General features: G+C 39.5%; 2 protein-coding genes across 2 annotated transcripts in view; one reads left to right on the top strand and one right to left on the bottom strand.

Annotated features, from left to right (window-relative positions):
* CCDC73 (coiled-coil domain containing 73) overlaps window positions 1-24,331 on the top strand; it is a 99,257-nt gene that overhangs the window by 3,092 nt on the left and 71,834 nt on the right.
* PRRG4 (proline rich and Gla domain 4) lies at window positions 5,098-24,260 on the bottom strand. The gene is made up of 6 exons (XM_054067292.1): window positions 15,537-24,260; window positions 14,341-14,456; window positions 11,206-11,369; window positions 9,887-9,935; window positions 9,028-9,163; window positions 5,098-8,312 (listed from the first exon to the last, which is right to left on the bottom strand). The coding sequence occupies exons 2-6, from the start codon at window positions 14,444-14,446 to the stop codon at window positions 8,087-8,089; spliced, it is 681 nt and encodes a 226-aa protein (XP_053923267.1). The 5' UTR covers window positions 14,447-14,456; window positions 15,537-24,260; the 3' UTR covers window positions 5,098-8,086.

Below are 24,331 nucleotides of genomic sequence, written 5' to 3'. Positions count from 1 at the left end.
GAAGGCTTCGTGATGTGTTACAGTTTTATTAGTACCACAGATGTTAAATACCAGGATAGCACTGCTGAGGGTCCTTGTGCATGCAGTGGCGGGGTGTTATTGAGCGGGGTGATTCTTCATAGGGCCAGCAGTTGCTGCCTGTGCTTTGGCATCCTTTTTACTGCAGGTACAACAGACCTGGCTCTACAAGGCTTTTCCAATGTCTTTGTATCCCCATATGCCCTCTTCTTCCACAGAGGCCATTGCTGCTGTCTGTTGCCTTTCCATAAAACATGATGCTAAATCTTTCAGCTAAATCTGTTGGTTTTGCAGCAAAATTCTTGCTATGCTTCAGGGTGGATTTTGATGGGCTGAAAAAGTAGTGAAAGAGTAGTCCGTTGCACATGCTGGATCAGCAGCTTCAGCTGTTGTTGATTGAAGAAAGTAAAGGCCCAGAGTGTGGTTAAGGCTGCAAATCTGATATTACAGCTTGATTGTTGAAAATGGACAAAAAGGATTGTATTTCAGTTCATAATGGTACTTTATTTTGGAACTATCACAGTTTGCAGTGTCATAAATAGTTTGCTAACGTACACAAACATCTTGGTGGTTAGCTTTTGGTGGGAAACCATTTGTCAACAAAAGCTCTAGAAATACTTAAGAGTGTTGTGCCGAGAGCATGAATCTTCAGTTGTTTGAAAATAGTGTTTTGGAGCCTTGAGGACGTTGTTTTCTGAAAACTAATGCTTCAAAGATAAAACATAAAATAAATAATTTGAATGTGTCTGATCAGGAGAAGTTTGAGGAAGTTCAAGCCAAAGCTGAGCCAGGTTCTGATTTACTAACAAATTCTAAAAAGAGCACAAAATACCATTTGTGTGCAGTGTCTTTCTCTGTTGAACACTGATGGACAACTGGCATCTACTTACTGATGGTGGATGCAGCACCTTGGTTTGTGGGCTGCCAGGCTGGGGTGCCCTCACGAGCATCAATTGGTGGGTAGTTCAGCTATGGTACAGTAATAATATGAGGCTTCATTAGGCCTATTATTAATCACTGACCACTTTTTTTTTTTTTGGTTCTAATTGTGATTCTGAGCAAAGCAGAAAATTGCAGTCGCTTAACAGATTAGATTTTGCATTTTATTTGGCACATAGCCTCTTTAAACATAAAGCTAGACATTAAGAAATGTGTAAATAGGGAAGAAGGTGCTGCCTTTCAGAGACCACACTGGATCTTGGAGCCTTACAGCAAATTCTTTCTTAGCATTGCTTTACATATACAAGTCTGCACTGATTTGATAAAAAGCTTACGTGTATGTACAGACAAATGAAACAAAATCTTCAGAATTCATTCTACTGAACTAAAGTTGATCTACTAAACCACAGCACTTCTGACATGACAAGAGGTGACTGAGGAGGTAGGAAGCTGATTGAGGCAATGAGATGGAAGGCCTCATTTCCTTCACTTTACCAGTCCTCTTTCTGGTCATGTGTTCACACACCTTCCAAGGTGGAATCACTGGCACTTGTGTTGATTCAACTCGCCCTCACAAGAAAGCTGACTACATTTTTGCTGGATGATTGAAGAAGGGTTCTAGTACACCAGAACTAGCATAAGGCAAGTGGGAGAAACATACAATGACATGTAGAAAAAAGAAAACTTAAATAAAACCTTTGCACTTGAACAAACTCATGGTTTTAACAGGGAGTATTTTATTTTAACTCTTACAAAATATTTTGCTTTGTATCATATCTATAGTTGGAATTTAACATTAAATACTGGACGCTTAAGTATTCAGCACTTAGTTAGTAGTTACTGATTTTAGAGAAGTTAAACTGAAGCTGCTTGAAGAACTTGAGTGATTGCAGGTGTTTCTTATTTCCTAAATGAAGTAGACCCTATGTGAGAAATATAAAACCTGTTATAAGGCCTTTTCAAAATTTGCATTTAAGTGTACCAGTTTCTAGACCAAAATATTTTTCCTGGTCCTTTGAAGTCTGTCTGTTGCTTTCACGTGTGGGCTTCTAGAGGCTCCCAGAACTTAGGCACCAAGATGCCTGCGTCTGATGGCCCCTGCTCTTTCAGTGTTTCTGTAGTCTAGGTGCTGTGTGAAGAGCCCTGAGGACTCAAAAGCGGAAGGGAAAGGAGGAGCTAAAGGCCTTGCTGTCTCTGGGAAGAGACTAGGGAAGCTGTGCAAGAAGAGTGCTTTTCAGAGAATAGGAGGGAACCAAGTGCTTGGGAACCATGTCGAGGAAAGAAAAAAAAAAATAAGCAGCAGCAAACAGGTGAGTATGTGCAATAGCAGGTTATGAATAGACACAGAAAAAGGCATTCGAGGAGAAAAATATGTTCGAGAGCAAATTATAGCTAAAACGATAAGAAAAGGACAGAAGGAAATTAAAAGTTAAATGTAAAGCAAAAGTAGTTATTGTGGTTTTATGCATTTTCAACATGGACAAAATTTGCTGCGTCAAAACCAGACAAAATACACTTGCTCCTGTTCCATTCATTTCCATATAAACAATTAGTGTGTTTGCCAACATGAAGTTATGTAAAAGATAATAATGCATTTGTGGCAAAATGGAGGAATTGTGTCCACCTGGTGAAAAATTTGGTGAGGTTGCTCCCACAGGGGTCAACAGCAAACCGAATTGTGGTTTGAACACTAGTGGAATTACTGGTGCTTCCCTTGTGGGCACATCGTGGGATATGCTGTTCACAGCTGGAGCTAGTCTGTTACTGACATGTCAGTACTTTGCCAAATGAGTCAGGGTAGTTTTGACTTTCCAAAGTGAATGGACTGGCTTTCTATTAAATGGACATAAAGATTAAAAGTTAGATGGGAAATTGTATTAATCTGAGTTTTTGGCTAGCTTTTTTTAAAAAAAGTAAGTAATGTCAGGATGATATAGATTTGCTCAGTTTCCACAAAGTTTTCAGAATTGTTGAAATCCGGTAGATACAAGCTTCTTCTTTTGGTAGTTGTGAACTGTATGTTAAAGTCCTAATATTGTAACCAAATGACATAAAAGAGATTTTTCTGAAGAACTTTTCCCAAGACTTCTAATGAGAATGGAGCCTCTGTACCTCACCAGCTGTATGCCAAGTCTCGGTTCAGTTAACGAACTAAAAAGCTTAATTTGATATTAAAATATAGGAGGAGATTCTTGTATTCTTTGGGAGTTTTAACCAGCTAACTCAGCTTGTTTTGTGTGGTTGAGAGAAAAAGCACAAATCTGACTGTCTTCCAGTGGGCAAAGCGAGTGGCATAATTTAGTGTAATTTGCTGTACTGTAGTATTTGCTCTATCTAGCTGCCCTCAACTATCCTTCCAGCCTCTCTGCAGAAGTTTGTTCTTGTCACACAATGCGTACCCTCACTTCAGATTGAAATCACCATTCCCTTCAAGGAAGTTGTGTTCCCTGTGTTGCTTTTTCGTGACTGCTCTGGTCCTCTTGGCATGATCTTTTATGGCCACATTTTTGTTTTAAATCTTCTTACCAAAGGTCTGGTGAAAGTCAAGGAAGATGGAAGGGTACAACGCCTGATTCAGTTGGCTGGTTTGTCTTTAAAACTTCATTTCAGTGACTGCAGTTCATGGTTCAGAACCTCAGATGCTTAAGTGAACTACAGCAGTGAACTAGGAGGCTTCTGTCCAGAGTGGAAATTGCCCATGTTAAAAGAAAACAAACCATGATCCTTTTTCCCCTGTTGGTTTGTGCTGTAGGGCATGAAGAAGACTGCATGCTGTTACAAACTTCACTTAAAAGAAATAAAACTCAGCAGGGTTGTCAGAGGATTTTGACCTTTTTATCATGAGCTGAATTAGTATTTTATCTTGTCGCTACAATTAACCTGCATAAATGCTTATTTGAAAATGGTTTTGCAAAATAATACAGAGACTAGCAGAGTTTGAAACGTTGCTTCCCTGTCACCAACAAGATGACAGCGTTTAACATCAAAGTTAGCATGAAAACATAAGTAGAAGGAAATATGTTCATAAGATTTGGAAACAAGAACTGTTTTCACAGTTCAGAAATGTCTGGCAACAGTTGAAAGTTACCACCACAATAAAAAGCAAGGTATTTGTGAAGATGTGCTTAAGATTTTTGAGAGGAAAATACATTCAAGTTCTTGACTGTAGAAATGATAGAGGAGTTTGTATGTGATAGGAATTAATTGAAAGACATTTACAGTATAGAAAGAGCAGGCTTGAAGTGTTTGAAACCCCAAGTTTAAAGCCATTTTTCCTTCTCGTTCTCTGCAGCACACGGAACAAGTGTGAATAGCAGCAATAAAACTTTTATCAGCAGATAATACTGTAGAGAAAAGTGTGTTGGGTTTTTGTTTGTTTGTTTTTATAAGACTTAAATGAACTCATACTGCTGATCAAAGGATTCAAACAGTGTGGCTAATAACCTACTGGTAATTAATGTGATTTATTCACAGCTGGTAGTCTGAGGAAAGACAAGGAATTTTGCTATGCCTTCCAAATTTCAAACATACTCTTTGAGGGCAGATCAGCCTCAAACATTCTAGTTAATGTAAGCAGGTATCATTAGAACAATAGAATGCTCTAAATCAGGTTTGGCAACAGCATTGTGGTAAATAATTTGGCAGGGCATTGTATTTTTATTACCCAAAGTGATTGGTTATTTCATTTGTGTCTCCAATCCCAATTCAGCTGAAGCCAATAAAAAGCTTGCCATAGGCTTTGATAGGATCAGAATCAAATCCTTCATGAGTCATGTTTTCATGAACTGTGGTGAGGAAGTGCGCTTCCATGTGGTACTTTGATTTTGCTCTGCTAATGAATTCACAAAAAACTCCCAACAATCTCCCTTCCTCCTCCTGCTTCCCAAAAAAACCCCACAACCACATAATACTTTTAATAGGTATTAATCAGAGGATTTGATTAATCAAATAGTAGGCTTTCTTATTTCACTGATGAAAAAAATAGGTTGTTTTTCAGTTGACAGAACCAGAGCCCACTTTTCTGACCCTTAGTTATTTGCTGTAACTAATAAACTGTCCTGATTTATAAAACGTTGTGTGCTGTAAGCTCCTATAATGCTGGAAGGGCAACTCGGGAAGTTTTTGAAAAATTGTTCAAGGGAAGGGCTAGCAGTGCGCAGTGTGACATGTTCAAACCTGTTCCGAGAGAAACAATGTAAGTGCTATGTAATTTTTCCCAGTGCTTTGTTGGGACACTTCTGTTTTCAACTGCCACAGTAGATCTCTGTTAATTCACTTAAAATCCACTGACTTTCCTACTGGCTCTTGAAAGACAGACTGGAAATCAAAACACTGATGATTTACATTTGTACACAAAACAGATGAAACTTGCTGCTGCTTTGCTCCTCAAAAACTACTTCCTCCTCCTTCTCCTCCCACCTAAGGACACTTTACATTTGCTGCTTTCCATATTCTATTAACACCTGCATTTTCAAAGGAAAACGTAACGTTTGGAAATGTGGCAATGCTTCTGAATTCACAAGTCATCACCATTGTCTGCCTCTTGTTCATTTTTCCTCTGCTAATCCTGTGGAATCATAAATTCTAAAAAGAGACAAGATACAAGGTAAGAGTGTCTTGGGCCAGGAGTCAATGTCTGAAGGAAGAAAACCAAACTTGACCCAAACAACTGCCATTGAAGGGAATTTTCTCCTTTCACAGCAAGAGGTAAGTTTACCTTATGTTTCACTAATTGTTAAAAGTTTGCTCCTTATTTATGATGAGCAGAATGTGTCTTGCAAATTATGTTACATGCAACCAGTATTTGAATGTCAATCACTGCATATTTTTAGTATCTTCAAGGTCTAACATGAAGATTCTTTGAATAGATTTATAGTGTTTGTGTGCTTTACTGCCCAGAGCTACAGCATTGATAATACTGATAACAATTATACCATCTTAAGGTTTTTTTATTAATTATGAAAGTCAAGATTTTTCCTTGCATTGTGTGGAATCATTTACAAATGATTTATAGGAATAGTAGAAGAATAAAATTTCAAGTGATTAACTAGGTTTCGATACAGTTTCTGTAGTTTTTTTGAAAACATGACTTTTCCAGATGCCTACATCACTGTAGTAACAGGAAAGAATCTCCAGACTTTCACTAGCCCTGTGAAATCCCTCTCCTGGAAAGTGCTTATATCAGTCCCATTTAAATTCGTTATTTTTGAGGACAAATCTAGAGAAGAGAGTGATCCAGAGCTCAAGATACATAGTAACAAATCTTAAAAATTGTTAGCTAAATGAGAAGGAAATGTGGGAGAAGTTTTTTCAAGCTTATGATTCTATAGCTTCATCATGACTGTTGGTTAGTAACAGTGATGCCACACAAATAATTAATTTCAGTCTTATAGAACAGTAACCTCCAAGAACTTCAAACTGCTTTTACAAGCAGGGCAAAAGTGAATTGGACCTATGCCAACACGGGGGTTCTCCCATCTCTCAACAAGAAGAAAGCTCCAAAGTTTGTGACTAGCCAAAAGCCGAATCTGACGCTGGAGGTTTAGGAATAAGAACAGAGGCCTGTGTCCACTGATGTCAGCCAGGTTGTATGTCTTTTCCAAGGGGCAAGACCTCCTTGTGTAGCATTTTCAAAGTACTCTATATTCCAAGATTTTGGAGTATTTTCTCCTTTCCAAAAGCATTTACAGACTACAAATCTCAGGGCTTTCCTTGCATCTCACTCAATAGCACTGTAGGTTCTAGCATGTTAAAAACATAACATTCAGTGAAACATTAAATATCCAGCCTTTGTAATATAAAGTGCACTTTAGGTCCAAATTAAAATACCACTTGCTCCTGTCAGCACCGGTCTAAGGGGGCAGTGTGTGTATATTTTGTTGCTTCTTAAAAACCTTCACTGCACGTGTCCAACTATCTTCCTACTGTAATACAAGAGAACACCAGCCTAACATGTTGTCCAAGACCCTCTCATATGGCTTCCTGCAGGTATGGGAAGCCTTTTCCATTAGAGCCATGTGACTAGTAGGTAAAGGGACAGCCAGTATTGGTCTGACTTGCTCAGCAAGACCTGTAGGCTGTATTCTGCTTGAGATTGATAGTTTAGTAAGTTGTACAGTTAAGGGTGGCTACAACTGAAGATACAGATATTCTGTTGATACAATTAACTAGTAACTGTGAAATTCTTGACTGTTGCTTTGTGGATACCATTTATTTATCAAATATGATGCTTCATCCTACTAAAAGTCTCATTTTGTCATCACAGTAGGGTAAATACATACTTCTGCAAAGTGCTTCTGTGGGGTAGTTTGCCCTTTGATTCCACAAGCTAAGTGTCTTTTCCAACATGTAAGTTCTTAAGCTGTAAGAGAAACACTAGCTATGAAACCTAGGTACCTTTTACAAGGGACAAATCTCTAGCTATCTGCTTAACATCCCCCAACGCAGAGCACTTGTTCAGTGCTAAATACCAGGTCAAAGTGAGTATCAAAACCATTTGATAAAAGTATCCATTGTCTGAATGTGTAATGTGCTGTGTAATTAGTAGTTCCTTTTAATCCAAAATCATAATCACAAAAATACAACAGATCTAGTAGTCTGTTAACCAACACTGTCTAAAACACCAGTGTAATCCAGAAGCAGTAACATCATACATTTAAAAGATGAAACAAGGAAATCATTTTCATATTCAAATCTATTAGTAGAACAAATAGAAAACTCACGTAGCAATGAAGTGAATATCTCAAATAACAAAGTAGACTTCTTGCAGTGGTTTAAAGTATTAATAGTCACAAAAATGGTTAGTGTTAATAAAACCAATTATAATACTGTTCCTTCTAAAGAAAAACAAGATTAAACTATTAATGAAACATCAATAGTACAATGAGATGGGTCAAAGTGTACATGGAAGAGGGTGGCAGTATGAGATGTACTCTTGTGCTAAGAATACTCCTGGAGCTTTTGCAACCGATCATTTCTTTTCCCAAATGGGATTTTCACTTGTTCCTAGTTGTGCTAAAGATGTTTCCCATTTTTGTAAACTGTCTTGCAATATGCAAGGTAGCACACACTTTTTAAAAAAGTATGGTATGCGTCAGTAATCCCCCTTCGCCCAGAAGGAGGTTTGTGACTAAGGGGCAGGGAGTGACATAGACTTCCTAAACATCCGCCCTTTCGGTGGCCCTGGATAAGGGGGTGGTGGCACATCATGTTGTCCATTTGAAGTAACTGCTTGCTCATACGTTGGTAGTCCTGAATCGTCAGTTCTGAGGGGAAGTGGGTGTAAAGAAAACTCTTCATGCCTTCTGAAGATGTTAGATGAATTGCGTCTTCTATTTCTTACATAATCCAAGTACCTAAACAAAGATGACAGCATTGTAAGCGGCAGCTTCTGTTTTACAGGGCAGAAAGAAACCCAAAAAGCCAACCAAATGACCACACAAAAAAACCCCACCAAACTAAAACAAGCCACCTACCAAAAAACACTTGCCTTCAATGCTCAAAAAGACCAGAAGCCAAATATTCTTTCCAAACTACAGAGGAAGAATAGCTCAGTAAAGTGAAATTTGAAAGGAAGAGGAAGCACAGAATTCTCTTGTGTTCTCTTCCTCTTTAAATGAAGGATAAAGGAACAAGCAGGACTGGAGAATTGATACAGAAGCATTTTCTCCAACATACTTCATCTCACATCTGAGGTAGACTACCTGCCACAAAGAGCATACACTCTGCTTTAAAGATACACAGAACACACTACACTTTCCATTGCAGGCCTCGAAGTAGTAAAATGATTCCATCCTTTTAGTAAGGATATTTTGGAATCAAGAACACACACAAAAACCCCCAGAAGTACATGAGCTATGCAAGTGTTGTTTCATGGTTTTGTGTTACTAACTTCAGTATAACTACTGCTAGTGCTCACCTAACTTTCCCCCCAGGAAAGTAAGAACTAGAACTCCCATTGGATTCTCTAAGAATACAATTAGACCAACCCTCTGTGATTTTTAAATTCTGCTCTCAAGCAAGAGTTTGTTCTGGTGTTTGGGGTTTTTTTTAAGCAGTGAAATTCCTTACCCTGGTGGTTGCCTTGATTTGCATCTGCTTTTGCAGCAGTAGAAGACAAGCAGTACAATTATAACTAACAGTACTCCAGCAGCAACTAGACTGACGAGAAGTCCTGTAACGTTAATCTTTTGTAGTGTCTCATCACCTGAAGATAAAACATTGGTTATTGTCATTCTGTGTTCTTGCCATTTATATAGTATAAATAACTGTGAAATACTAATTTTGCTGTGCTGTAAGTCCATTCCTTCCAACAAATGTCTATCTTGCTGTGAGAAGCCATAAGATCTTTCCAACACAATCCAACAGTATCATTCACATTCAGCTTAAAGCAACAGTGAGTAGATACTCCCTTTGCTGTACATGAAACTGTTGAGATGTCTGTATTTTAATACCTTCCAAATATTACTTCATGTACTTGTGACCTTCATCGAGGCTGCAGATGTTTCCTCAAGTCATACTGACCATAAAACATCTGGTTTAAGACTACTCTGAACCTGAATCAGTGTTACATTAACTATTAAACATATTGGGGCGGTGGGCGGGACAGGCAGCAAACAACCAAACCACAGAAAACAGCCACAGAATTACTGCAAAGTTCACTGATTGTGTAATAAACTAAAGAAATAGAAAACAAATTTCATATTGGCTTTATCTACAAACTTACAATGGATCCCACTGCGAGTAAGATGCTTCGGTGAGTATGTTATTGTATCAGATAATACAATATACTTGCACAGTTCACAGTGAATTTCAGTAAAAAGATCAATTCTGGTTTTGCTAACTAAGTGCACAGTGTATTTTTAAGAGCATACTATTATTACAAACATAACATACTGCAATATAAGAAAACAATAAAAAGATGACCTACCTATTTTTATTTTAGGGCCTTTAGTTGAATATTCTTTCCAAAACTCCATCTACAAAAACCACAAAGGATCAGATTTATAGGAGATACGTAATTGGCAGGCTTATTGACATTTTTTTTTTAATACGGTACTGTGGGCAAAAATTAACAAGGGCATAAACAGAAGCAATGCTCACTGAAGGATTTGCTCTTGCTTGTCCCACCGTATTTTTCTCATGCATTCTAGTTTGCATAAAAATTACAATTTCACAAAGAAGACAATGCCAGCTGGTGAAAGAGAAATGTGCATTTAACTTTGTAATGCTACCTCATTTCTGCCTGATCACTGTGGAAGTTAGCATGTATTCTGACACTAACAAGTGCTTACAATTAATCTTTGTAAATCCCTACAGAAGAGTATTAATGAGGCAAAGTCAAGTTCTTAAGAATCAGACATTTGCATGAGCAGTATTTGAATTGGTATCAGCTAGGAAACATAATGGGATTCATATAAGAGAAAAAACTTTATGCTGCATGACTGTTATGCATTAAATGTGTTTAGCTATAATTTCTACTTTTGCTACCGAGCAAAAGACTCCATCAAGATTCTGATTTACCATACTCAGCTTTTTCTTATGAAAATGCTAGCAACGTCAAACTAACATTTCCGCCTTCAGAACAGGAGTGTGCTCCTTGCTCTTTCTGCAGGTTAGTGCAGAGCACACTTAGAATCACAAAGAGATTCTTGCTGTGTGCAGCAAGAGTCGGTTTTGAGACCATCATCATGTTCCATTATTAGGCTGAAAGTTTTCTTGTGTATTTTTCTCTTTTTTTATATCAGGTTTCTCCCCAACTGTATATAACTAGTAATTTAGAAAATAATGCTGTAGGAATACACAGCAATAGCTGGACTGTAGATTTGCTCCATGCTCCTCCTTTCTAAGAAAACACTTCTTTGATGTGACACAAGTACACAATCAGCCAATTAATACACAGAGCATGTGGAACACATTCAGAGTGGATGTTGAGAAGTTACTAAAAAACCCAATGAGATTCTGAAAACACATACAGGTATATCCACAAGCGCTCCTTCTGAAGTTTCACTTGTATTTGTTTGCAGAATTGGAGCCCTTATCTAAAGTCCTTAGGCAATAGTACGTATTCAGACGTTTCCACTGTTTATCAAGAGCAATAACCCCATGTAATCAGGCCTCTGCTCTTACAGTAAAATAAGCACTCATCTTATACTAAGTGCTGTTTTCAGAAGGGCTACAGGGTTTAGATACAACAATAATCTAGTCAATAACCTCCTTCAATACATTAAATTCAGTTTGAACAGCTACCGTTTTAACAGGGTCTTCAAATACTTCTCTTGCTTCTTCATAACTGCACAGCTCTTCAAGGCATTCTCTTTCCAGGTTATCTGCTGTGAATGCTTCAAAATCAAATCTGTTATTCAGAAGGTGTCGTCCAATGAATGAATTGGCCTCCTTTTCTGATGTGAACACTAATGAAAAGAAATTAAGTAGATTTAAAATAAGTTAGGAAAGCTATATTTAGTATTTTAAAGGAATGTTTAATTTCCTAAAGGAGCACATTGAAACAACGTCTTCCCATAGGGTCTCCCAACCACATACAGGAAAATGAACCATCAAAGTCTCCTCAAATGTCATCTTTGCTGCTAACTTTTCTAACTACTCAACATAAACATATTTTTGTTTCTCATAAAGCATTTCAGCTATTCCCTGTCCTCGCCAAGAGAATTTGATTCTCATGACAGCTCTTGTTCAAGTTTTGATGTTACCCCTTCCAGGATGTGGGCATCAGTTATTTACTGGGGCTCTTAAGAGCAAAGCAATAGTTGCATAAATTCAGTCAGATCCAAATCCAGCAGGACACTGACCTACTGGAGGAAGGAAGCAAGAAGGGAAAAAAGAAGAAAAAAAAAAGTCTTTGTTCTAAAGAATCCTCATTTATCAATATTCTGGTATCTGTGAATTCCAGATTTTGTTTATGGAATTTGGATTTTACGTCATGGCAGCACAGTCCTATTCATTTTACATTTGTTTTCTTTTAATAATTGTGGGAGGGACGGCTGGCATATTGCCAAGTTTATTTGTTTTAAATTAGTCCCTGATAGGCATTTTACTGACAACAGGCACTTCTGAAGACATTTAATTCTTCTCTGCTTTTGTGCTTATTACAGGCTCCATGAGGCCTCATGGACTAAGTTGTGAGGGGAGATTCCAGAAGAGTTAGTGAAATTACAGAAGGCTTTGGAATACAGGAATGCATTTTCTCACCAGGCGTTTTCCATAGTCAAGTTTTAGCCTGCTCTTGCTACAGCTTCCTTAAAAAAAAGAAAATCCTCATATGACAGAACTAGTTTTCTGGCTTAGTTTTCAGTGAAAGTCTAATCTATACTCAAAGAAATTCAGACTATTTGGTTAAGCAAAATGACTAGAGGATTATTTTTGCAACTATAATGCAGAAACAGCATTGTTACATACAAAGCCAGACAGCTAAAAAAGGAGATGAAGTTCAGAATAACATTATTCAGCTACAAATTAGCTCTGTGTTCTTGTTAGCTTGTTTGGCTAGATTATTACATCATTCAGGAATTTTTACCCTAATAGTTACTGTTAGATCTTCCAATGATATCTCAACACAGTTTGCTCTCTGAAAACTAAGGAAACTACAGTGTAACTTGCATATTCATTGTTTATATCTTTAATATTATAGTATATTGAAGGAATATTACAGTATATACTTATATATTTTATGTTTCATTACAGTAGATATTGAAGGAACCACAAATGGGCACACATTTGTGTAGGAAGGGAAATCTGTTAAAGTAATTGCAGGAAAGTCTATATCTAAGGGTAACCAGAGGGAAGGACTAACCCAGAAGCAAAACCCCCACAGATGGAAATGGAAAAGAATTAAATAGGGAAAAAAAAAAAATCAATATCTTGCTTGAGTGCGAACTGTGAGAATAACTTCAATCTTCTGAAACAGAGATTTTAATTTTTGCTCAAAACTATTTCATTCCTTACCATGGAAGTAGTATTTGCTATACTTCTGAATTAACTTAGGTAAAATAATTGATACATTTTAATTAACATGGAATGCATAAGCAAGCTGCCTAGAGCCTGGGAGCCCTAATTGTCAGAGGTACATGCTCCTTTTCTCTTTTGAAGAGTATTTATCCATCTATCTGCACTTTTTTAACTTCGTAGGACATGGTCAAAATGCACTGCTCTCCATTTCAGCAGTTATTACTTACAACCTGGTAATTAAGTTAGTTCTGGAGACTGAAATATGGATTTGAATTCTCTCCTATATGTGAGAGAACTGAATGCAGTCCTTAGGCCATGGCTCAAGAAAATAGTAAATCCCATTCTGGAATGCCTACCGTTTAATTAAAAATGCATCCATGTAGAGTGCTGAATAAAATAACTGCTGATAAAAAAATGCTAGGAAGATGCTGAAGGGGTCACCTCTCCATGCAGGTACCCCCGTACTCTGGGCAGCTCTTCTCCTTACTAAATTACTGGATAAAGAGTGGGCCCCCTCTCTTTCCACCTCAGTCTTTAAATGAGGAGTGATCTGGGCCTTTTGTCAGGTGAGGGTTCTGTGCCAGGAACTCACAGGAAAGAGGCAGCCTGACGTTTTATGCCCCAGAGCAATATGTATGGATTTTAATGAATAACCCGTCCCAAGCATTTTCTGCCAGCCAGGTTTTCTGCTCAACACATTGCCCTGAAGGAGCCTTCTGCTCAAGGTGATGATTTTTTAAAGTCTGTCTTAAGGTTTCAGCACTCCTTATCCACTGAAGAGACTGAACAACTAAGTTACAAATGCCTTTTTGAAGCCTTGAAGCTTTTAAGCATCACACAGCTTAGCACGGCAGTCTTGAGTCCTTTTGGGAAAGTTCATTTGGTTTTACCTCAATTCCTCTTCACTTCCCTCCCTCTGCTGCAGTAGCAGCACTATGTTTACCTTTCAGGGCAGTGTGATCTCAATCTGGCATTGAAAAAACCACCAATCTCAAAAAACAATTAAATACACCTTTTCAAATACAAAACAATTTCAGTTCTACAAGTAAAACTGTGATGTGCTCAGATTGTACCAAAGCTGTGTTAATACAGATCCCAGACTATTGGAATGTTGATGTTACTTAGAGGATTCTGGTTATATTGATGACAATATTCCTAGAGAAAGCTCAGCTGTCCCAAACTGCACTTACTACTGGATCTGATAAATACTTATTATTGACACTCAAGTCGATTATCAGTCATTTTGGCAAAAGATATCCAAATGTTCTAGAATTAGCCATAAAACAGCTTAATTTTTAAAATATTTAAGTTAAGAAAAGACCCAAAACATTTAATTACGTAAAACGATTTCTCAGCTGAAGCGAAGTTAGGTAGAGTTTTATTTTAGAAAGGATAAAATCATATTAAAAAATAAGTTACCATCTTTCTGTTCAGGTTGCTTCAAGTTATCTAATCTCCCTGTGCAGTGAGGAAACGCAAACACCATCCCATGCAGTTGACACAGCAGGACCAAGGCGGCAAACATGGTGTGGTATCTGTCAGACAGAAACCAACCTGGGTTAGACAAGAAGTGACGATGCAATCTCCTGAAATGTCACTGATGAGCCCTAAATGAATCATAGAATGGTTTGGTCTGGAAGGGATGTTAAAGATCACCCAGTTCCAACCCCCTGCGATGGGCAGGCACACCTCCCACTGGATCAGGCTGCCCAAGGCCCCATCCAACCCGGCCTTGAACACCTCCAGGGATGGGGCAGCCACAACTTCCCTGGGCAACCTGTGCCATCACTCTCATAGTGAAGAAATTCCTCCTTATGTCGAGTCTAAATCTGCCCCTCTCCAGTTTATACCCATTCCCCCTCGTCCTACCACTACAAGCCTTTGTAAACAGCCCCTCCCCAACTTTCGTGCAGCCCCTTCAGGTACAGGAAGTCGTTCTAAGGTCTCCCCGGAGCCTTCTCTTCTCCAGGGGGAACAACCCCAACAGTCTAAGCCTGTCAAAAATTTCCGAGGGGGAAGAACACCCGTCAATGCAGTCACCTAACGCAACAGGAATACCTGTAGCTACACGCAGCTGCGCTAATGGATCCCTGGAAGGGAGAACGGGCTCGGAACTGGTCCGGCGTGCCGGGCTGGGTTGCAGCACGCCGCCCATGCAGCAGCCGGGGAGGAGGGCGCATTCCGCCTCTCCCGGGGAAGCAGCCGGGACAGCCGGCAAAGGAACGGGCAAAGATCGCACTCGAGGTGCTGCGGGTTCGCTCGGGAGCTCCGGGCAGGGATGCGAGAGTTCCCCCACAGGAACTGGCGTGCAGGAACCTTTCAGCCGGGCAAAAGCCGCTGCCAGGCTCCCCACGCCCAGAGGAGAGCCTGCATTCCCCTGCCCGGCCTGACTGTAGGCGATAAGAATGAAACAAGACCTGAATTCTTCCGAAAGAGACGCCCAGCCCCGAGAGAAACACGATCGCCGCCGGCCGCTACCACCCGAGGGCACCGGGGGAGCCGCCGGGACCCCCGATCCGACGCGGCCCGGTTGTGGGACCCTCTGGGACTGGACAAGGGGGGACCTCGATGGGGGGAAGAGGAGCCGCTTTGCGCTTAGCCCCGCGCGTCCCTACCTGCCCGGAGACCGGCTGGCGGGGCAGCGTCCCGCGGGGCTCCGGCAGCTCCTGCCGCTCCTGCTGCTGCTCCGGCAGCTCCTGCCCCTACGCCTGCCGCTGCTGCCGCTCCTGCTCCGGCAGCTCCTGCCCCTGCGCCTGCCGCTCCTGCTGCTGCTCCGGCGGCTCCTGCACCTACGCCTACGCCTGCCCCAGCTGGTGCCGCTGCTGCCCCGCTGCTTCCTGGAGAGGGCGCGGCTGAGTGGCAGGGCTGTACCTGGGCTGTACCTTGGCTGCGCCTCAGCCGCGCCCGCCCGGGCTCCGCGGGGCAGCGGGCGGAGCCGAGGCGGTTCCACCCCAGAAACCTGCTCTTTCTCCTCAGCTCCTCGCCAGGATCGCCGTGAGGTGGAGGTAGCCGTCCTTTCGTCTTTTGGGAACACCTTTTATTGTTAAACCTTTAAACTGTTAAAGGGCTTTCCGCCGCCACCCCCGGGTTAATCGCCACCCAAACCTGGTTTGGGTGTTTACAAAGCCCCTGGACACCCGCTGAGCAGGAGCTGCAGAAGGGGTGTCTCCGTGACAGCCACCTGCTCGCTGGCCGCTCATCCACACCTAATTCTTTGTCTAACAGCAAACAGGAGTATTTTGCCTCCACCAAGATTTTCTAGCTGGGCAGCCAACCACAGGGGGAAAGGACCAGCATGGGGTTTACACAAGTGAAAACTCTGGTGGGTTTATTGTTTTTTTTTTTAACCAGTGAAGACAAATCTTAACGTAAACCTTAAGCTTTAAGGCTGGAGACTGGTAGATGTGCTTCCCTGGTCTCCACTGCTCTGGGGTCTCCTTCACTCTCCTCCCCAGTGAGAGGAGCAGCCTACGTGGAAGCTGGGTTCAAGCACATTGATCTGTGGCTGGTTTGGCTCCTCCAAGGGACAAGAGAGGAGCACCTAAGTGCTTCACATTTACTTTAGTAGTATTTCCCCAAACCGTGTGTGGTGTTTAGCAAGGACAAGAAGTAGTACTTAGAAAGCCTTATAAAAGGTAAGGCTGAGAGTGCATTTTACTGTGTACTGGTAACATTAAATGTTGGAAGAATTGTGGGATGGGTTGGGTTAAAACCCACATGTCAAATAAACTCTTGAGACACACAAGTGGAATCATTTTGTTACCAGGAAACCCAGGGACTGAGCGTGATCTGTGTCTGTGTTAGCACGTTTCCTCTAGCGATTCTGGATTGCGTTATTTATTTAAGTGCTTGTATATACGGAAGCGGGAAAGAGTGGAATGATAATGCTGGTGGAACTGATCAGATGTTCCCCAGGGAAAAACAAAAACTTCTGATGCGTGAAATAAGGAGAACTGTTTGGAGGTTTGATGACCGTAGTTAAATATTAATATTTACTTTATGACATAAACATACCAGGGTTAAGAGGTGCTGGATGAATATGTAACTTACAGGCGGGGGTGGCTCTAATGGTTTTTAGCTGGTGGAGATACCAACGAACTTTTGTAGTATGACTGTGTATGTGCCTATAACACAGTGAGGGTAACAATATCGTGTAAGAAAAGAGCAGAGCAGTTTAGGTTGTTTATTATCTAGATAATGCTAAGGACGTGAGAATGCTTGCTTGCTGCACATTGGAAAACAGGAGAAACTGCCACTACTTCATAAAGCACCTGAGAGCTTCCTCCTGTGCGCCTCTGCCCAGCCCTCACCCTGAGTTCTTGCCTGCCTCTGAGGATGGTGTCAACCAGCAGAATGGCTGAAAGAGACAGTGCAAGGGCATGAGTGCACAGGAACTCTGGTGCGTTTAAGCGTAAGTAAAATGCCTGCATGTGTGTGTGGAAACTTTTTATGTGTCATAACAACTTCGTATGAGGAACTTCTGTTGTACAAGCAACAGGTAAATCTCCATTGTGTTATGCCACCACTACGTATCATTATTAAGAGAGAAGAAAAAACGTTCTAGAAATGCTTATGTGTGTCATCTGGAGAGTGGAGGTGGAGCCTGCTGTCCTCGCAACAGTGACCCTTGTGCCCAGCCCTGTCTGCAGCAGAGGAGAAGGCGCCAGGCGTGGACTGGGAAACAGATCAGCCCCATCCAACCTCTTGGCTGGACATCACCCCTCCTCTGAAGGTGAAAGAGTAATGCAGTAGAACTCTGGCAGGAAAGGCCCTCAGATCTTTAACACTCACTGGTGGTTACTCAAATGTTTTTCCCTGTGTGGATCTTGGCAGAAAATTTGTGTCTTCTCTCTCTCTGTGCATGGGTGTAGTGGAGGTTCTTCAAAACCATACCACACAAAACATAAACACTAAGCATTATTTATTACTGAGAGATAACAATAAAAGCTTAAGTTGTTATACACCAGAAAACAGGAAAAGGTGGTCTTCACCTTGGAAAAGGCTCTCACTTTCTCCTATGTGCCCCTCTCTGAGCTCAGGCTGCATTCTCACGTGCATCTCTGGGATCTTGAGGATTGTCCGTGAAATCCTCAAGGAGGGCTAATATACAGGTACACAGATGTGTGAAAACTCTGTAACAGGTTTATATGTTAATCTTTACAGACAGATGAGTGAGAAACTAGTAACAGCAAAAGTTGTAACAAGTATACATGACTCCTCTAGTTCCTCCTTTTGTTAATGTGGTAAATATTTCTTGTTTTATGCCGTCCTTACTACAAAGTCCAACAACAAAGATGGACTCAGCGAGTTTATCGCCACCCCCCATCAGGTGCGGATTGACCCCATTATTGCCAAGGGAGGAGCCACCCGTGTTTCTGAACCGTAGGTGAATTTTGCTGTCCAAAACCAAAGACTGAAGTTTGCTGTTTAAAGCAGCATTATGGCAGGAGGTGTGAAGATGACAGCAGTCTACGCAGTTCATGCTAATTATTACATAAGGAAATATTAAAATGTTAAGAGTCTTAAATTGCATGTTATAAATTTGTCCCCTGAAATTCTCATGTTTGTTAACTAAATTTCTGTCCAGGAAGCTTGATTTAGAGATAATGCTTTTTCACTAAAGGTAATCTTTCATAACTTAGATTTTAATGATTGGCTTTGTACAGTTAATGTCAAAGGGCCTTCGTTATCAGATTCAGCAACAACCATCTCAAATGAGTGAACCGTATCAGAATCTCGGATAACCCTGTTGTCCTTTTCCACATAGCAGATACTGTGGAGAAGGGTTATTTTAGACCAGGTCATATCTGAAAAAGACAATTACTTTCTTGGGTACCCCTTGGTGTCCCTTAGACCTTTCTGAAGGAATGAATGCCTGGTTTTCCAGCTATATTGGTTGCTCTAAGAAAAGACGATAAATAATATTATGTTGTTTGACAAACTGTTGTCGATTAAATCTTTAATTGGAATCAAGATTATGATTGTAATAGTGCTACAACAGAAATTAAAAGTTTATTTTAAATATGCTTAAATTTCTGATTACACACAACACTGTGTTTTTAGTTAACCTCTCACTTTGATTCTATGATTCTTGTTTACTTCTTCCAGTGGAGCTGTAGTGATTTTTCTAATTAAAAAACCTGCTGGCACCAGAAAAAACATGAAATAATAAGTTTTTTCATAGCAAAATAATCAGGATTTTAAGGACAGGTTTGTAGATCAATGTCAGTTGTTAAATTTCAGAATGAGGGAGATTTTTTTTCCTAAAGATCTTCGAGGAAAAAAGGCCTGCACCTAATTAGAATATTTAGTTATTAACCACTAAGCTGTTGAGATGATTTTTACTGCTCAGAAATAATGGTATCCGCTTATAATAGCAGAAGTAACCATACATCCAACTAAGAAAGTTTGGTTTTGTCAGTCCTTAGGGGAAAGTTATTCAATAAAAAATGCTTACAGAGGGTCAATAAAAGCCCTGCAGGGCTGAATTTCACACATGCTCATCTCTGTATTCAAATTTTGAAAGAGAAAGGAAATGTTACCAGTGCTGGTGGGGAAGCAAACACCCACTCTGATTTCAGTAACAGGTCTGGTGCTCCAGCTGGTGAGCGCTGTCAGCTCCCACTGAAGGCATCGGGAATGCTGCTCATCTAATAGGATTAAAATTCTGCATTGTCAGTTGCTCAAAATATTTTTAGATGCAGCAAGTTTAATAAGGCCAAACTTTTTTTGTCATTGGAAGGACGAGCGTGTTGGGAGGCTTGTGCGGACATGTGCTGATGTGAGGATTCCACAAACGGTCTGTGGAAAACTGTCAGCGTAAATTAGCTTTTTAAAACAATGTCCTCCCAAATATACACAAGGTAAAAAAAATCATGTCAAAACTGTCTAACACCGTGATGAAAATCTGCTTCTGGCTTTCCTTGATAGAGTTTTGTCTTATTTCAGTGAGATTCTTTTTGAATAACAAAATCATCCTGTTTGGGTTTTGTACTTAAGGTCCTTAAGCGAGAACAAAATTTTTTGGTCTCAGGGTATGCGTGTGTGAATCTCATGGATGTGTACAAATATTTGAAGGGAGGATGTAAAGCTGATGGAGCCAGCCTTTTTTCAGGGGTGCCCAGTGACAGGACAAGGGGCAATGGGCACAAACTGAGACACAGGAGGTACCTCCTGAACATAAGGAAATGCTCTTACTGTGAGGGTAACTGGCACAAGTTGCCCAGGGAGGCTGTGGAGTCTCCGTCCTTGTAGATATCCAAAACCCATCTGGACGTGGGCTGGGCCACTGGCTGCTGGTGGGGGTATTGGACCAGATGACCAACCTGCAGAGGTCCCTTCCAACCTCAATTGCCCTCTGATTCTAGGGTACTGTCTGCTTATAATAGAGCAAAAGCCTTGTTGTTTCAATCTCATCTCAGCTTTCTAAGATCCGAGGTTAATATTTAGCTCCTTAACTACTTCTTTTGCATTGTATTTTTTTTTTGTCTCAGTAACACATTTCTCTGTACAATTGACATCTTGGACTTAAATGATTTCTTTTTCTTGTTCACACTAGAGGGAGCTCTCTGGCCTTTCAGTTTACTCCTATAGTTCTGCTTTCATTTATAATTCCGGGTGTTCTTGCAGAGAATTCATTATCAAAGTATGCAAAACAAATGTGTCTCAAAAATGTATCATTTTCTAACAAAACTGAGCTGTTCAATTATAGGTGAAATAATGTAACACCAGATCGGCCCCTCTGGCAGTTTTAATTTTGCTCAGCTGTGGCAGCGATGCAGGCTTCTGACATGCATAAATGCAATAGATATTGATGTTTCTGTTATGCTTGGCATTTATTTTGGTATCTGTGGAGATATATTTGTAAACTTTGTATTTGTTGCTGTGATACAGTCAGTTTCTGTTTGGTATGTATTTGGTTGATCCACAAGGAATTTGTGCTTGTGGGAGGGTTGCCTGAAGACTTAAGGTGAGAAAGGAATTTTTAAGAAGTTTTCTTTAGACATGTAATCTTAAAAATTCCATTTATTTCCACTGGTGAGTAGAAGCCAGCTTTAATTGGATGAGGTGCTTATTTTAGATGCTTTTATCTAAGCAGATGTAATGGTTGTTAGGGTTGACAATAGATCAAATTTTTACTGTTTTTCATGATTACTGATTTTATAGACAGTGCTGTTAACGTGTATTTTTTCCCTGCATAATTTGCCATTCTTTTTATTTTTATTACAGTTTCTAGAAAATAGTCTAGCAGATTAGAACCAGATAATGAGCCAAGTGAATTTTATTGAATTTGAGGAAGCAATTGGAGAGTGTTCAGGTTTTTAGTCCAAATGAGAGAAAGCCACATGTGTGAGGATAAGCCAGTGCAGCTCTGTTGATGATGCAGTTATTCTTTGCTATTGCCTAAAACCTGACACTAAAAACATTTATAGACTTTTGCTATAGAAGCAAAGATTTTTGTGGAAATGTTATTCAGATCAGTGCTGACAAGCTGCCTAAAAAGTCTCCCTGCCTAAGAAAATTCATAGAAAATTCAGGTAAGCAGTCTCTCCAAAGAGAGGAGGAATTTGCGTGACATAGAGGATTGCAGGGCCCTCAACAACCTCCTCCATGAACACATGAGGCATTCAAAACAGTAATAGTGGTAAAAGCCTATTGGACTTTCAATTTTGGTAAATGATTGGAAGACACTATTGGAGGGGGCTCCACTCTGTGCTATTTCAATTATGGGGTAGATCCTAGATTTTCTTCCCTAAGGAAGAGAATTTTTGGTGATAGTTCCTTTGATCATTTCACCATTGACTTATTTCCTCAAGGCAGTTGAGATTTTGTCTGCTACTAAGTATCTATGCAGACTTCCTCTTGTTCTGCTTCTTTAAGTTCCTCTATAAGGGGGAGAAGGAGTTGAAGTTTGTTTTTACTTCTCTATGATTAATGTTAGATTGTTCCTCTGGGCAAAGACTGCATCTTATTTTATCTTTGCAAATTAAGGTTAATATGTTAACAAAGATGCTTTGTGGACTCAGATTTTGTTTTTTAAACTAGCTACTAATCAAACAATAAATTATCTAAGCAAGGGAAGAACTCGTTCAGCTTCTTCCTCTCAGTTGCATTTCGCAACTTAATTGTTGGCGGTTTTGAAAGAGAAGAACTATTCCAGTGGACTGGAATAAACACGTAGATTGAATCATGATGTGTGAATGCTTTTGAAACAGTCTTGCTTTTGTTCAATGTAAACTTTGCGTATTTAATTCCTGTGCTCTTGTGTGTCTATAATTAAGTTATTTGTTTGAACAACCAAACAAGAATGTCCTCTTAACTTCCTAGTAAGATCAGCTAATTTTCCCCCCATTGATTAATTGCTTACTTGTATTCCACTTTTTCTTCTTCTCTTACAATTTGAATAATGAGCATAATCTTATTATAAAAAATCATTGGAATTCTATTTACATAAATGAAGATATATAAAAAGGAGGTAACTTGAGGAACTTCTGCAAAAATTAATCGCCTTCACCACCTAGGACATTTTGTATCTTTGATGTGTAACTTGGGCAATAATTTTGTGTTTGGATTTTTGAACCTAGGAAAAAATATTATAAGCTTTAAAATAAATAATATTTTCAGGTTGAAAATAATTTTTGAATTCTAAGTGACTATTCAGGACATTTCCCTTAAAGGACATTGTTTTTCAAGAATTGCAAAGGTAGTTTGGCCCTCTTCATTTGTGGTTTTTATTTAAAAGATAAATTACACAACAAGGTTTTTTTGGTAATCAAGACTGTCAAACAGTTATAGGTCTTAACTAACTTTGAGAGATTGGTGGCTTTCACCTGGGAATTAGCGGTAGAGGTTAGAGTACGAGTTTGGGTTTATAGTACCTGCAGTGCAATTTCAGAAATACGGTTGTCTTATGACTGGTTTAAGAATAATACAGTAACTCGTGAAAGATGGTAAAAGTTGAAAAGTCAGCCAGTTAAGTTTAAAAACTAAAAATTATGAAATTAAAATAACCTGTGTCTATATTAATGTAATTTTGGACATGATTACTTATTTGTGCATGGAGACAGAGGTCCCATAAAATAGCATGGGCTTTTAATTGTCATTGACCGAGGGATGAGAAATTGTATTTTCTCTTTAATGCATTTGAGGTACTTGAGGAAAATTAAGTTGTAGGAGGCTCTGTCATGAATTTTCTTACTCTTTTGAGCCCTTAGGCCAGAAGTGCGTGAAGGACTTGACACTTGTAAAGGACTGGCAAATCTAACTTTCCTGACATTATAAATTCTTGGATCCACTGTGGTATTCTTGTATTCAGTCCAGAGCTTATGCTTGGCCAAAGCATGCTGTTTGCAAAGGTACCTGGCACTCATCTGAAGATACCAGGAGATGGAAAAATCACTGTTGTCATTGGTAGATTTTTCACCCTGACACTTAAATGTCGAAGTTCTTTAGAAAAATGTTTATGATTTATTTTTTCGGTAAGAAAGATTTTGGATAAAATTGCTGTGCTATTTATGCAATAGAAGGCTAAATAAAAATTCCATTGGCGTAAGCTCAATTTGAGGGGATTGACTTTGCATAGGAGAATGTAAATGAAGGAATATAATGATGCAATGATGGAAATACACCTTATGAAACACATTTATAATACAGAAATAAAAATATTGAGTGCATAGGAAGTAACTTTGATATGCTTTGTGAATTCCTGACTACCAATGTATCCAGGCACCTCAAGGTGCTTTGCTTCATTCTTCAAACTAAGAGGATGATGCTTTTAAAAACGTTTGTTTCCTGTTAAAGCAATCAAAAAACCCCGCATTTTATACGAATGAAAGCATAGACACTTACGGGCATGTAAAAAGCTGCAAGAACATAGGTACAAAAATAACACAGTCAGAGTAGGAAGAACCAAAGACTAAACAATATGCTCTTTTAAGTAATACTACAAAAATTCTTTAGAAAAACTATTTTCAGATACTCTTTTCTATAGACAACTTTATTATATTGGGTTTATAGGACCAATTTTTTTTCAATGTTTTTATAACATCAGAAAATGAACCAAAAAATACCCCACATGTGCTACCAAACTGCTTTGAAAATGCCTGTTTAGGATTAATTTAGAGAATTCTTTCAACCAAAAAGTATGTGTACATATTTATCACTTTAATAAAGATATATTCAATTAATTTTGAAAACCAGAGTAGAAAATTAATTTCCCTCCCACAGACTTAATGAAGAAATAAAGAAACTAATTTCCCATTGCTGTTAAAGGGGTGATCCACTCCTTCACATATTAAGAAATTAATGTAACACATCCAGTTAGCCAGAGTCCCTGATTCTTCCCCTCCCCCTTAGTCTCTTACACCAGCTTATTTTGTATAATAGTTTTGAAAAACAAAATTGAAAGGTA

This window comes from Cuculus canorus, chromosome 5, assembly GCF_017976375.1.
Source record: "Cuculus canorus isolate bCucCan1 chromosome 5, bCucCan1.pri, whole genome shotgun sequence".
NCBI lineage: Eukaryota > Metazoa > Chordata > Aves > Cuculiformes > Cuculidae > Cuculus > Cuculus canorus.
Note: the sequence above shows the minus strand (reverse complement) of the source record. Positions and strands in the feature narration are given on the sequence as shown.

Excerpts from the sequence above, each read along its gene's own strand:
- PRRG4 (XM_054067292.1), bottom strand. The coding sequence starts at position 14,446 with ATGTTTGCCGCCTTGGTCCTGCTGTGTCAACTGCATGGGATGGTGTTT. Across the intron at positions 9,936-11,205 it reads TTGAAGACCCTGTTAAAACG|ATGGAGTTTTGGAAAGAATA; the intron begins GTAGCTGTTCAA and ends TGGTTTTTGTAG. Across the intron at positions 8,313-9,027 it reads AAATCAAGGCAACCACCAGG|GTACTTGGATTATGTAAGAA; the intron begins GTAAGGAATTTC and ends ATCTTTGTTTAG.